General features: G+C 51.6%; 1 protein-coding gene across 2 annotated transcripts in view; it reads left to right on the top strand.

Moving 5' to 3' along the window:
- The window catches only part of CIZ1 (CDKN1A interacting zinc finger protein 1), a 748675-nt gene that overhangs the window by 674878 nt on the left and 60764 nt on the right, over positions 1 to 13033 (top strand). Inside the window, exons 14-15 of one of the 2 annotated variants that reach the window (XM_086924896.1) lie at positions 3995 to 4064; positions 5032 to 5153. In XM_086924896.1, the coding sequence (XP_086781022.1) occupies positions 3995 to 4064; positions 5032 to 5153 (192 nt within the window). The remainder of the gene's footprint in view (positions 1 to 3994; positions 4065 to 5031; positions 5154 to 13033) is intronic. The other variant, XM_086924897.1, reaches the window with a different exon arrangement.

Below are 13033 nucleotides of genomic sequence, written 5' to 3'. Positions count from 1 at the left end.
AGGGCCAGCACTGGGGTCTGAACTTCAAACCGGTAGGTAATTGCGTTTCAGTATTTCGTATGATTTTTAAAGAATATTTCAAGTGTTTAAAAGTAGACACTTAAAAGAAATTTCATAGAAAAGCAGACAATAGGTTCCTATGGAGAAAATACAGATTACTAGTAAACCCGGTACGGATCACTTTTGCGGTCAGTACGGGGCTACAAGGAACAGTACTGGCTTCACCCTGATCACAGGTGAGTACTTCGGTATTCGGGTGATTTTATATGAATATTTTTAGTTTCCAAAACTTCACACTTAGAAGATTTTTGAGTCAATGTTATCCAATGGCAGGTAAGTGAGTTATCGGTTTCCAGGTGAGTACTTGGCTGGTGAAGTTAGGGTTCTGGGCATAGACTCAGGGGTCCCCCAGGGTCAGGTAGGACAGTTGGTTCACCCCCAGCGGCTCAGGGGCGGCCGGGTGCAGAGGTAGTTAGACCCAATGTTATCCAATGAGGAAAGGGGGCCTCCGGTTGGTGGCTACTGGCTAGCAGGCCAAGCAGCTGTGGGAGCTGGGCTCCTGGTCACTTCCTCAGGGCAAATGGGGAAGTAGTATAGGGTACAGGTTGCACTGCCAGGGGCACTCGGACAGCTGGGTGCAGGGTGCTTTTGAGCCGTCGGGCGCTCAATGTTATTCAATAAGAAACTTGAAAAGGGAGCAAAGGCTGCAGGCTCGGGGACGAAGGATCTTCTGGAGCGACCAACACTTCGAGGGGTAGGGTAAGTTGAGATCTTGGAGGAAAGGTAGGCACCCAGGAGTTGGGTACAGGGGGCCGTGGGGCGCCGGGTGCAGGGGTGTGTTTTGAGGTTGGGAAATCTTACCCCCTGCTGGTCGCGGTCGGAGGGGTCCTCTGTCCTGAGGCTGCAGGCGTCGTCGGGGTCATCGAGGAGGGTCTTTGGACACTGGACCTCGGGTCCCATTCGCCGGGGGGCCTCCCCGTGGTCCTGGATCACTCGGGCACGGGCCGGACTCGGCGGGTGCAGAGTGGGTTGGTCCAGAGCTTCTTGGCTGGCACCAGGGGTGTTGTTGCAGAAGAGCCTCTGCTGATGGGAGTCCCAGGCTTTAAGAGGGTCAGGGCAGGCAGGTTCCAAGGTTGCTGTCCGCAGGAGTCGCTGAGATTAGGCAGGAGCAGGTTCCAGGATCGACAGGCCGGCAGGGCTGGGGCCAAGCCAGTTGTTGTCGTCCTGTTAGCAGCTGCGCGGCGGGTCTTCTTCTTTATCTTCTTTCTTCTTTTCTTATCGGGATCTGAGGAAGGAAGGTTCAGGGAGCCCCTAAATACTGAATTTAGGGGTGTTACAGGTAGGGTAAGGACAGGACCAATAGGTCCCTCTCCTGGGGTGGGTACACCCCTAGCCTTCTCCTCTCCTGTAGGAGGGGGGCAGTAACCTAGCTGTGATTGGGCAGGGCCCCCTCATCTACAAGATGGCTGGGGCACAGGGTCGCGCTTCACCTCGTCTCTCCCACCTGAGGGGTGAGGTTGGCACAGGCTGGCACACCCTCCTTCCTGACATGGTTTTTCCTGGCAGTCTTCCCGCCAGAGTGGGAGTCCAGACTGGTGGGGGGCAGTTGATGGGTACAGCAAATGGTCTGGAGAAGCTCACAGAGGCCACAAGCCTTTGAAGCTTCCCCCTGCCCATCCTGGGGGAGGAGACCTAGCACCTCACCCAGGATGTGCATTGTTGCAGGCCCAGGAGAGCGGAGGCTCTCCTACCCAGGGGTCCAGCAACATGTCTGCTGTGTGGCAGCCTCTGCAGCCACTCACCCCAGACGTGGATTGTAGGTTAGGTTTCAGGGGGCATCTCTAAGGTGTCCTCTGTAGTGCATTTTACATTAAATCCCACACTGGCATCAGTGTGGATTTAATGTGCTGAGAAGTTTGGTACCAAACTTGTCAGTCTTTAGTGTAGCCATTATGGTGCTGTGGAGTTCGTAATGACAACCTCCCAGCGCCATATACTCTTAATGGCATCACTGCACTTACAGTGCCCAGGAATGGCCCTGGTTACTGTAGGGGCACAGGTCTCATGCATCTGTAGGGCGCCCAGCTAGAGGAGTGACTGAAGTATGCCAGGGCAGTGGGCTCAGTGGGCATGGCACTCAGGGATGTGTGCCATGTCGACTCTTTGTTTAGTCCTGCACCTAGAAACTCAGCCTGCAAAGGCAGTGTGTGGGTGTCAGGGTACAGGGCCCCTGAGGGTGGCACAATAAGTGCTGCAGCCCTCAGGGGTCTTCTCTGGTCACCATGCCCTGGGTACCTAGGGTGCATTTACTAGGGGCTGACAGGTGGCCAGAGATGCAAATTGGGTTTTAGTTTACACACAGTTTTAGGGAAGGGACACAGGTCCTGGGAACCTGGTTGGCAGGGACCCAGGGCACACTCAGTCAAAGCACATCAGAAGTTCAGAAAAAAGTGGGGGCAAACCAATGCAAGAAAGATGGCAATTTCTCACAAATGTAGGGCTAGGCCCTGTAGAACTACCTTCAGTGCCCCGGTGGCTGACAAAGGTACTGCGTAGGAATGTAGACCTGCGCCCTTTAGAACTGCCTTCAGTGCCCCCGTGGCTCACAAAGGTACTGTGTCGGAATGTAGACCTATGCCCTGTAGAACTGCCTTCAGTGCCCCGGTGGCTCACAAAGTGCTGCGTAGGAATGTAGACCCACGCCCTGTAGAACTGCCTTCAGTGCCCCGGTGGCTAACAAAGGTATGCATAGGAATGTAGGGCTACACCCTGTAGATCTGCCTTCAGTGCCCCGGTTGCTGACAAAGGTACTGCGTGGGAATGTAGACCCACGCCCTGTAGAACTGCCTTCAGTGCCCCGGTGGCTAACAAAGGTATGCATAGGAATGTAGGGCTACACCCTGTAGATCTGCCTTCAGTGCCCCGGTTGCTGACAAAGGTACTGCGTGGGAATGTAGACCCACGCCCTGTAGAACTGCCTTCAGTGCCCCGGTGGCTAACAGGTATGCATAGGAATGTAGGGCTACACCCTGTAGATCTGCCTTCAGTGCTCCGGTTGCTGACAAAGGTACTGCGTGGGAATGTAGACCCACGCCCTGTAGAACTGCCTTCAATGCTCTGGTCATAGACCTGGACACTGTGAAGGATTGTAGGGTTATGTCCTGTAACACTGCCCTTAGTACTGTGATCACAGCCCTAGATACTGTGTAAGATTGTAGGGTCATGCCATACAGAACTGTCTTTTGGGCTCAGGTTACTTACCTGTATAGAAATGTAGGAGCTTGTCCTATAGAAGTGTCGTCAGCGCTATGGTCACAGGCCTAGTTGCTGTATAGGAATACACCTACTGCCTTCAGCTGTACTGTCACTGAACTGGGTCCGTGTAGAGACGCAGGGCCAAGTTACACAGAGTAATTGCCATTAGGCATGAGTTCATCAATTCTAAATACTTTGTGGGGACCTATGCAAGGTCTTGTTGTCCTAATCACTTTATGGGGTTAGGGCCACCCGTCTGTCCCAGTACATCCTATATCAAGACTGGATTCAGCTCTCGCGTCACAGTACTGTAAATTGTATAGAGATGCGAGGCTCTCTTACCTAAAACGACTGATGCCTTATCCTCTGAAAAGAGTCCCTGGATCATCGGAGCTCTGATAATAACCTGTCGCCGGAGCTTGTAGATAGGTTCTGCAGGTCTGTCCAGTGTCCATGATATGAAGGGGGGCGCTTGTTTTGTTTGTTGAACATGAAGCACAAATGTAGAATGTATCAAAGAATTTGTCAAAACTGTTGTGAAGGCTAGAGACAAAGTCATATAGTTGGTTGTGCAGAGTACAACTGCATTATCTTTAACATATCTATATTTTGGTAAATATAAACCACGTGCTGTAGAGACCAAAGAAGAACCCCTCCTCAGTGGCTTCTTGTCCGCCAGACTCCCCCCTGCCCACCAGCGAGAAGAGATGACAGAGTTTGTGTTCTTTCTTGTTTGCAGGACGGGACGAAGGAGAAGTCTTTCGAGGACTGCGAAGACAACGAGGAGTACTGCCCAGACCTGATGTACGGTAAGTGTCCACACGCTGACATGTAGCAGTTCACTGACAACCTGCACAGGTAGGATTGTCTTTGAGGCTGGTACATCCTTTATGGTAAGTGTCCTTACGGCTCAGATCATAAAGATAAGGTGATGGAAAACCTTGTCTGCATCCTAGCTTATGGTGCTTCAGCATTGTGTGTGGTACCTAGCTTTACCTCCAGTCTCAATGGACCACAGAGAGTCCCTTGCTGCACGCCAAGTAGCCTGTGCTTTTGACTTGTGCTGTCCTGTGCCAGCACCACCTAGGGTTCCTGCACCCCAGGATAGGCGGTCATTCCTTGGTTTACACTTGATGCTGTTTCCAAGATAGAGATAGATTTGTTGCCCTCCACGCCTGTCCCTGGTGCACCGATCCCTGTAGAGCCACGGTTAGAATCTGTCTTACGCTGCTCTCTGTATTGTAAGACTTCGTCATCCAATGCTCTTTCAGTGCCACATCCATCTCTCCTGAGATCTGTCTTCTGGGTGTGATGTCTTAGCTAAAGGAGGAGTGTAGAATGATGTGTCAATGCAGACTTTGAGTTGCTAGGATCTTTGAGAAAAAGATGGGTGGGATTAAAAAAAACTACTGTGGAATTGGCGTTCTGAGCAGTCTGGAAGAGTTCTAGCAAGCGCAATGATTTTTGGGGACTGCCTGGCTCTTGAGTTCCATTGTTAATAGCTCATTGCATTTCATCTCTTCCTTGCTTCTTTGTGTCGCGTCCTCTGTCCTCACTTTCTAATGCTGTTCTGTTGGCTCTTGTGACATCTCCACTCTTGTTGAAGTTCCTGTACCCCCTAATAGACGTTGTCTGTCCCTCACACCTTCCCTTAGCCTGCTGATGGGAAGCCCTGCTCTTCTGGACCAGCAAGCTAATCCTGTGCCTTCTTAAACCTTCCTTCTTTCTTATCATTTTTATTGACCCTGATGTCTGACTTGCCCTCCCGTTTCGCAGGCCCGGATTTTATGGTCCCTGTGGCAGGTTACCTCTGCAGACTGTGTTACAAATTCTACCCTAGCGACTCCGCCGCCCGGATCGCACACTGCAAGTCCCTGATGCATTTTCAGAACGTAAAGGTCAGATTCTTCTGCTGCTGCTGCATGGCTCTGCTTTCGTATTTCTTTCTACAACTTCCCATGGATGTGAACCATACCACAATCCCTGTGTTTTTTATTTGCTGCATGGGCTTGTTTTTGTAATTTGTGCCATAACTACTTTGTTCTGTGTGTTGCAGCCCCTGCTTTGTGTCCTGTACATCTCCTCTGCTTCAGCATGGCTCATGCTAGTCATAGGTTGTTCTCTGTGGGTGTAGTCCTGCACTGTCATGCGTGCCACAGCCCTTGCATTCTCTTTGCTATACAGCGTGTCATTTGTTATTCTGTAGGCCTCTTCCTCCTCACTGTCAACCATGCCACTACCACATGCTCTCTGTGCAACATCACTTGGATTTTGGTTTTCTACCTTGATGTCCTTCTCAATGTGCTATAAGCCACCAGACTACTGGACATGTTTGTGTGTGTTCCACCATGGCGTGAATTGTTTAATGATGCATGGCCTGCTGTACACTATTTGCGGATCACCCTCTGTGAATTGTTTGTGTATCTGTGCTCTCTCAGTTGCATGGACCGTTTTTTCCTTGTCTGTGTTGGTCTTCCTTTTAGATTTGAATTGTCTCACACTCCTGCGTTCCCGTTTTTGCATTGCCTCCTTTTACCATTACATGTCTGGTCGCCTTCGTCTCTGTTCTCCTCAGTGTGAATTGTGCCACAGTCCAGTCCTTTCTGTGCTGCATCCGCCAAGCTTTTGTAGAACTGTTGATGTAAATTATGATTTCTGAAATAATCTCTGCTTTTGCATCAGTCCTCCCCTTTTATTAGTTTTTTTCTGAATTTTGTTTGGCCTCAGGCTCTGATAACAATGCTGTACCTCTTCCTGACACCCTTGAGCTGAAGTGCCCTTACAATGCTGCCCTTTCATTAAGTTACTCTGCACCATTTACTGCTTCTATACCAGTGCTTGGATGCCGGTCTGTGTTGTAAACCTACTATGGTCTTTAAAGAGGCGTTTGCTTTTGGCTAGTCCCTCTCCAGTGCTAATGTTCCCTTAGTGGTCTACCAATGTCTCCTCATTCACCCTTTACTGTCACAGGTGACCTACTGAAGTAACTAGTCCTGTTGACGTTGAGCTGGCTTGAGGTTTCAGTTAGTGTACTCGGAACCCAGCCATCAGGGTTAGGATCAAGTCACTAGACAGCGCTTGTGAAGGAGTTAAGTAATAGTACAGCAAATTTAAATAGTGCCTCGGTTCTTGAATTTTATCAGATCACCACTGCTGAAAAATGGTGGTTAAGAAGTGCTTGCGCGCCAACATTGGATCTTTCATGTATGTATGTATGTATGTATGTATGTATTTTGTATTTATAGAGCGCATATATCACCACAAAGTTCTCATAGCGCTTGCTAGTGCTCAGGAAAGGGAAAAAATGTGACAGCCAGATGGAGAGGACTTAGCTAGAATAGCCAAGTTTTAAGGAGTCTACGGAACGTCTTGTGGTCTGGAGGGAAAAGGGTAGAGTATTCCAAGTTTCAGGGGCCATCCGGGAGAAAGATCTACCACCATTTCTGAAAGTGCTGATCTTCGGCACCGTCGGTATTTGCTATTGGACCTAAGGGTTCTAGCCTGTTGGTGTATAGTGAGTTCACATATCTGAAAAAAACCTATTAGTTATAGATTCCTTACCTTAGAATTTCCCCCAGGCGTCAGACTGGATCCGGAAAGTCTTTTGTCAGCAGTACCTCTGCGCGTCGGAAGATGGCGTCGGTCGGCTCCGCGTCCGTCATTGAAGTTGCGGTAGCTACTTAGACGCCGCCCTCACGTCCTCTCAGTTCTTTCTTTTCCCGCACCAGCCAACGCAGATCCAGAGAGCGGTACCTCCAGTCACTTTTTGACTGAACTTTTTGAGCAACTTTTGTCGATGTCTTTTCAAGTCTTCTGGCTCCTGGTGACGTAGGGATGCCCGGTTTTAAGGCCTGCGGTTCCTGTTCTGGAATGAGGTTGGTGATGGATCCGCACCTCGTGTGCCTCTTTTGCCAGGAGCGCAAACACGACCCCCAAGTCGTGCTCCGACTGCCGGACCATAGCTCCGAAGTCTTTGCTGGAGCGGTCCTGAAAGCATCTTGGGTGCTGGCAGTCCGCTCCATGCCATTCGAGGGCCCGTCGCGAGGGAGGTTGAGGGAAAGGTCGCGGAGCCATCACCACTCGTCATCCAAGTCTTCGCACTCGGGATCCGGTAAGTCGAAGCACAAGAACAAGTTGAAGAAGCTCTTCGACTTCTCCCCGTCGGTCGGCTGACGTGACGAAAGATGCAGGTGGTGCCACTCCTGCGGCTCTGCGTGCGTAGCCTGCAGGGCCGACTCAGTTTCCTTCCCTTTTACGAAGCCATGCATGCCATCTTTGGGCAGCCCAACTCCGGCGGCGCACCTTCAGGCCCGCGGACTCGGTTGGGGGCCCTAGCCCTTCCCTGCCGGCGGCCCCAGCCCCGGCGCCACAGGGCCCCCATGGATCCATGCCTGGATCCGGATCGGCGCCAGTCGACCTTGTGACACCTCTACCGGCGCAGACTCGACCGGCACGCCGCCGCCTAGACCCCCAGCCGGTGTCGACCCTGGCTTCCAACCTGATGTGAACACGGAGCTGGACCTGCGCTGGCCGACCCTGGATCCGGTGCAGATGGCTACTTTTGCCCCTGTTTCCACCCTGGCCATTTTGAGCCAACCTGGCAGCCAGCGGAGGGTGAGGAAGACTGGGAGAGGTCTGGGGTCCCTTTGTCAGACCAGTTGGGGTACGAATAGGACTGGAGAGAGCACCTTGGGGGATGCCAGTGGTCTGGATACCTCCCCAGACCTTGGCATGTTCTCTCCTCCTACTGTGGCTCGGAGGAGGGAGCGTCTTAGGCAGTGGTGTTGCGTAGGGCGGCTGAGGCTCTCAACCTCGAGCTTCCTACGGTGGCATTCAGGACTAACCTCCTGACAGAGGTGCTTCAGCCAAGAGCGAGTTCTTCGGAGCCCCTGCTGCCATTAAATGAGGCCCTGACCGACATCCTTTTGGGCACTTGGTCCAGGCCCAACACGGGGGGCTCCCGTGGATAGGATGGTTGCCCGACACCACCGTCCGGGCGACCACATTTTCCTCTCTCGCAACACCCCACCCCATAGAGCTTGGTGGTCCAAGCTTCTACTACGAAGAGCGCATTCCGTAACGCACCACCAGATAGGAATCCAAGAAGCTGGATCATCTTGGGAAGAAGGTTTTTCTCCCGCCAGCTTGGGACTGTGGTCGGTAAACACTGCATCTCTATTGGGCCGTTATTTCCACTCTGTGTGGGAAACAGTTGCGTAAGTGCTGCCTCAGTGTCCAGAGGAGGCCCGGGCTGTCCTCTCCCAGGCCGTTGCTGCAGGGAGAGATGCAGCAAAGTTTACCATCCGCTGTGGGCTGGATACTGCTGACTCTCTAGGCAGGACGATTTCAACGCCGGTAGCCCTTGTCACTATGCCTGGATCAGATTGACTGGCTTTTCTGGGGATATCCAGAGCGCTCTTCTAGACATGCCCTTTGATGGCGTCACCTTTTTGGCGACGAAGTCGACCTAGAGCGTTTCAAAGACTTACGGGCTACGGCCAAGTCCTTGGGCCTTTCCACTCGCCTTGCGCAGTCTGCTTTTCACTCCTTTCGGCTACGGAAGGGGTACCCCACTATGTCCCATCCAGGGCCACAGGCTGGCGCAAGCTGCACAACCTTCGTGGGGACGTGGGAACCACCGCCGTGATTCTGGGAGCCAGCGAGCGGGCTAGTCCACCAACCCACAACCCCCCACCCACTCCCCCCCCCCCCTGCTTCCACCTCCAAATGTTCCTAGTCCGCCCTTTCAGGCCCATCAATCGCCAGTGGGCGTCGGGATCCGCCATCACCTCCTCCACTGGCGCACCATCACGTTGGACAGGTGGGTTTTGCAGATTGTCCGAAGGGGCTACTTCCTCCCCTTCGAGACTACCCCTCCAGTCATGCCACCTCGGTACCATCGCATGTCGGAGGATCACCTGGGTCTTCTCCAACAGGAAGTTTCAGCTCTCTTGGCCAAGGGAGCCATTGAGTGCATTCCTGTCTCAGAAGTAGGTTGTGGTTGCTATTCCAACTACTTTCTGGTACCCAAGAAGGACAAGGGCCTGCATCCTACCGTGGACCTCAGGAGCATCAATCGCTTCCTCCGGAAGGAGAAGTTTAAAATGTTGACTTTAGCTCAGGTCTTGTCTGCCCTCGACCCTGGAGACTGGATGGTAGCGTTGGACCTGCAGGACGCCTATTTTCCATCCCAGTCCTGCTAGCCCACCGGCGCTACTTACGGTTCATGGTAGGCCATGAGCATTTTCAGTTTACCGTGCTCCCCTTAAGTCTTACCAGCACCCTTCAGGTGTTCACAAAAGTGATGGCAGTGGTTGCAGCTCATCTACGCAGATGAGGGGTTCCAGTCTTCCCCTATCTTGATGACTGGTTGTTGAAAGCCGGCACGCCCCAGGCAGTCATCTCCCACCTCCGGACTACGGCCGACCTCCTGCATTCGCTGGGGTTCCCCATCAACGTTCCAAAGTCACACCTGCAGCCCTCTCAGAATCTCCTCTTCATCGGAGCGGTTCTGGATACAACGCTGTGTTGGGTCTATACTCCCGAGCAGCGAGACCGGGATATTCGAGCTATGATTCCAATCTTTCAGCCCTTACCCTGGGTTTCGCTCAGGATGACTCTCCGGCTGCTGGGCCTGATGGCCTCCTGCAGCAATTTTGCGCATAGGAATTTCCAAGGCGGCACTCACTAGGCGGCGCTTTTCGTTGAGAGAGAAGAGTTGCGGTCTGTAGTACGCCTTTCCTCCTATACCACTTCTGCCCAGAGTGCTTAAGAAGATCAAGTGCGACCGGGCCCAAGTCATTCTTGTGGCTCCGGATTGGGCACGAAGAGTCTGGTATCCCGAGCTACTCAACATGGCCATAAATCCTCTGATTCGACTGCCTCTTCGGGAGCATCTTCTGTCGCAGCAGCAGGGGCGGTCCTCCACTTGAACCTGACCAGCCTCCACCTCCTTGCGTGGAGATTGAGCGGCGGCAGTTGACGACGTTTGACTTGCCTGCCGAAGTCTGTGATGTAATCTTGGCAGCCAGGTGTCCCTCCACTAAGACGGTATACGCCTGTCGATGGAACTAATGCATGGCATGGTGCGCACCAAAGACTGTGGATCCCCTTTCCGCCCCTCTTTCTGAGGTTCTCTTGTTTCTCCTCTCTTTGGCCCAGCAGGGCTCTGCTCTGGGCACTAGTAAGGGCTATCTCTCCACCATTTCCGCCTTTCTAAGGCTTCATAATCAGCCTTATCTCTTCAAGTCCCCGGTTGTAAATCGTTTCTTAAAAGGCGTTACTAATCTCTTTCCTCCTATCCTCTTCGTAATGCCCTCAGTTAGACTTGAATTTGGCCTTGACCTATCTGATGTGCGCTCCCTTTGAGCTGCTTTACAAATGTCCTTTACGACTTTTAACTCTTAAGACTACTTTCCTGGTAGCCATCACATCTGCCAGAAGAGTGAATAAGCTCCAGGCTCTTTCATCCAAACCTCTTTTTCTGGCTGTAAATTCGGACAAGGTTGTCCTAAGAACTCGTCCATCCTTCTTCCCATGGTGGTCACCTCCTTTCACATCGGGTAGACCATCACTTTGCCCACCTTCTTTCCGCTTCCGCATCCTTCTAAAGAGCAAGAGAGGCTCCACCGCCTTGACCCAAAACGTGCGCTTTCCTTCTATCTGGATCGCACAAAACAGTTCCGGGTAGCTGATCAACTCTTTGTTGGCTTCGTGGGCGCCAAGAGAGGTCTGGCCGTACACAAACGGACCATTTCTAGATGGGTCGTTTTGTGTATTAAAGCCTGCTATTCTCTAGCTAAAAAGGAGCCCCCAGTGGGTCTACGCACCCATTCCACCAGGGAGACGGCAGCCACTACTGCTTTGGACAAGGAGTCCCTCTGAATGACATATGTCAGGCAGCCACATGGGCATCGCTGCACAAGTTCACCAAATAATACTGCCTGGACAGCAAGTCCAGAGAGACTGCTTCTTTAGCCGTTCTGTTCTCTAGGACTTTCTTGTGTGATCTTGGTTTGCAGACCCACCACCGGGGTTAGTATTGCTGGGGTATCTATTCTAAGGTAAGGAATCTATAGCTAGCTGTTTCTTTTAGATGAACAAGTTACTTACCTTCGGTAACGATATAGCTGTAAGAAGCCTAGGTAAGTTATGATTCCTTACCACCCCACCCATCCTCCCTGTTCTGCGAACTGATTTCTAGGGTTAAGGACATCTTTTCAGGGCCCTAGTTTTGTTCACCAGTGGTCAGTGTCTTGCATAGCTCTGCGCGCGGAAAGTCGTGTACAGAATTGACGACAGTGCGCAAGGGAGACATCTAAGCAGCTACCGCAACATCATCCCGGCGACCACGACGCCAACGAAGGATGCGAAGCCGACGCCACCTTCCGACACGCAGAGGTACTAATGACGAAAAACTTTCGGGATCCAGTCTGACACCTGGGGATAATTCTAAGGTAAGGAATCTATAACTAACCTATGTTTCTTAACAGATATATCATTACCGAAGGTAAGTAACTTGTTCGCTTGAATTATTCCCCTGTCATCCTGTTGAAAACCCTTGGTAGGCAACTTACATACATGCTCAATAAAATTACAGCAGGGGTGAACTACATTCAGTCAATCAACCTCATTATATGACCTGAATTTTGACCAATCAGGTGACAGGACCGAGAACTCTACAATTCCAAAGACTTCGAAGTGCCATATTTTCTGCAGCATGTCTAATGTACCATTTTACTACCCAAAGGGGATTATGGCTGAAGCACCTGAGAAAAAGCCTTTCTTAAAGGTCTGTAGTCATGTGACAAAAAGTAGTTTTGCAGCTGGAATCCTTTTCTGGATTCACATGCTGTGCATTATTCCGCCATCTAGTTTTTGGGCGCTGTCAACCACCATCTGGTGCCAGGTGCGTCCCCTGTGGGATGTCAGACGGTGCCCTGGAGGTCGTTGCGCGTGGTAGCCATCTTCAGATTCTTTTTTCCACCGTTGGGTCTGAAAGCAAGACTGGAAGCGCCAATGTTTTTTCAGGATATCCCGGGGAAAAAAAAGAAAAGGCCGGAAAAGGTTCCAGAGAATTACACCGAACATCGATGTCTCAACCAGAGATAAGAATAGGACTCCGGGATCAACAAGGAAGACCTCTAAGGTCGACAAATGGCGAGGTAGGGGCCATGGAAAATACCCCTTTTAAGTTCTACCCTGAGTGCCACCACAAGTCCGCACAACGCGATCCACACGACCCGTGCAACCTCTGCCTACCGAAGGACCATAAAGACAAGGACTGTGAAGCCTGTGCAATGTTCCTGTCGAAAACAGAGAGAGGTCCACTATGCCACCATATCTCAAACATCGAAGAATACTTCTCTTAAGGACCTGGGCCTGTCCAGTGACAACGAGGACCAGGGAATGCCAGCAGAGTCGACGCACGAGGGATTGGACATCAAATTTCTGGAAGGAGACTCCGAGAAACCACCCGCCCCCAAGAAGGTGAGCGACACAGGGAAGAAGACGAATAAGGTAAGACACCATGCACATCCGTCAGAACTGAAGGGCCAAGAAGGGAAAGCGCAACCCAAGGCAGCCCAATGGCGAGTAAAAAGGCGATCAAAGGTCAACCGCGATCTAAAGAGCCCCACTGAACCCTACCAAGGGATACCGAAGAGGGAAAAACGCATAAGATGCCGAAAACGAGAGTCGAACACGAACCCCGGAAGAAAAGTGCGACACCGTCAAAGGACGTAAGCGTGAGCAATAAATAAGTCTCCTGTGTCCGATG

Source organism: Lissotriton vulgaris, chromosome 5 (assembly GCF_964263255.1).
Source record: "Lissotriton vulgaris chromosome 5, aLisVul1.2, whole genome shotgun sequence".
NCBI lineage: Eukaryota > Metazoa > Chordata > Amphibia > Caudata > Salamandridae > Lissotriton > Lissotriton vulgaris.
This window is presented reverse-complemented; position numbering and strand designations above follow the sequence as displayed.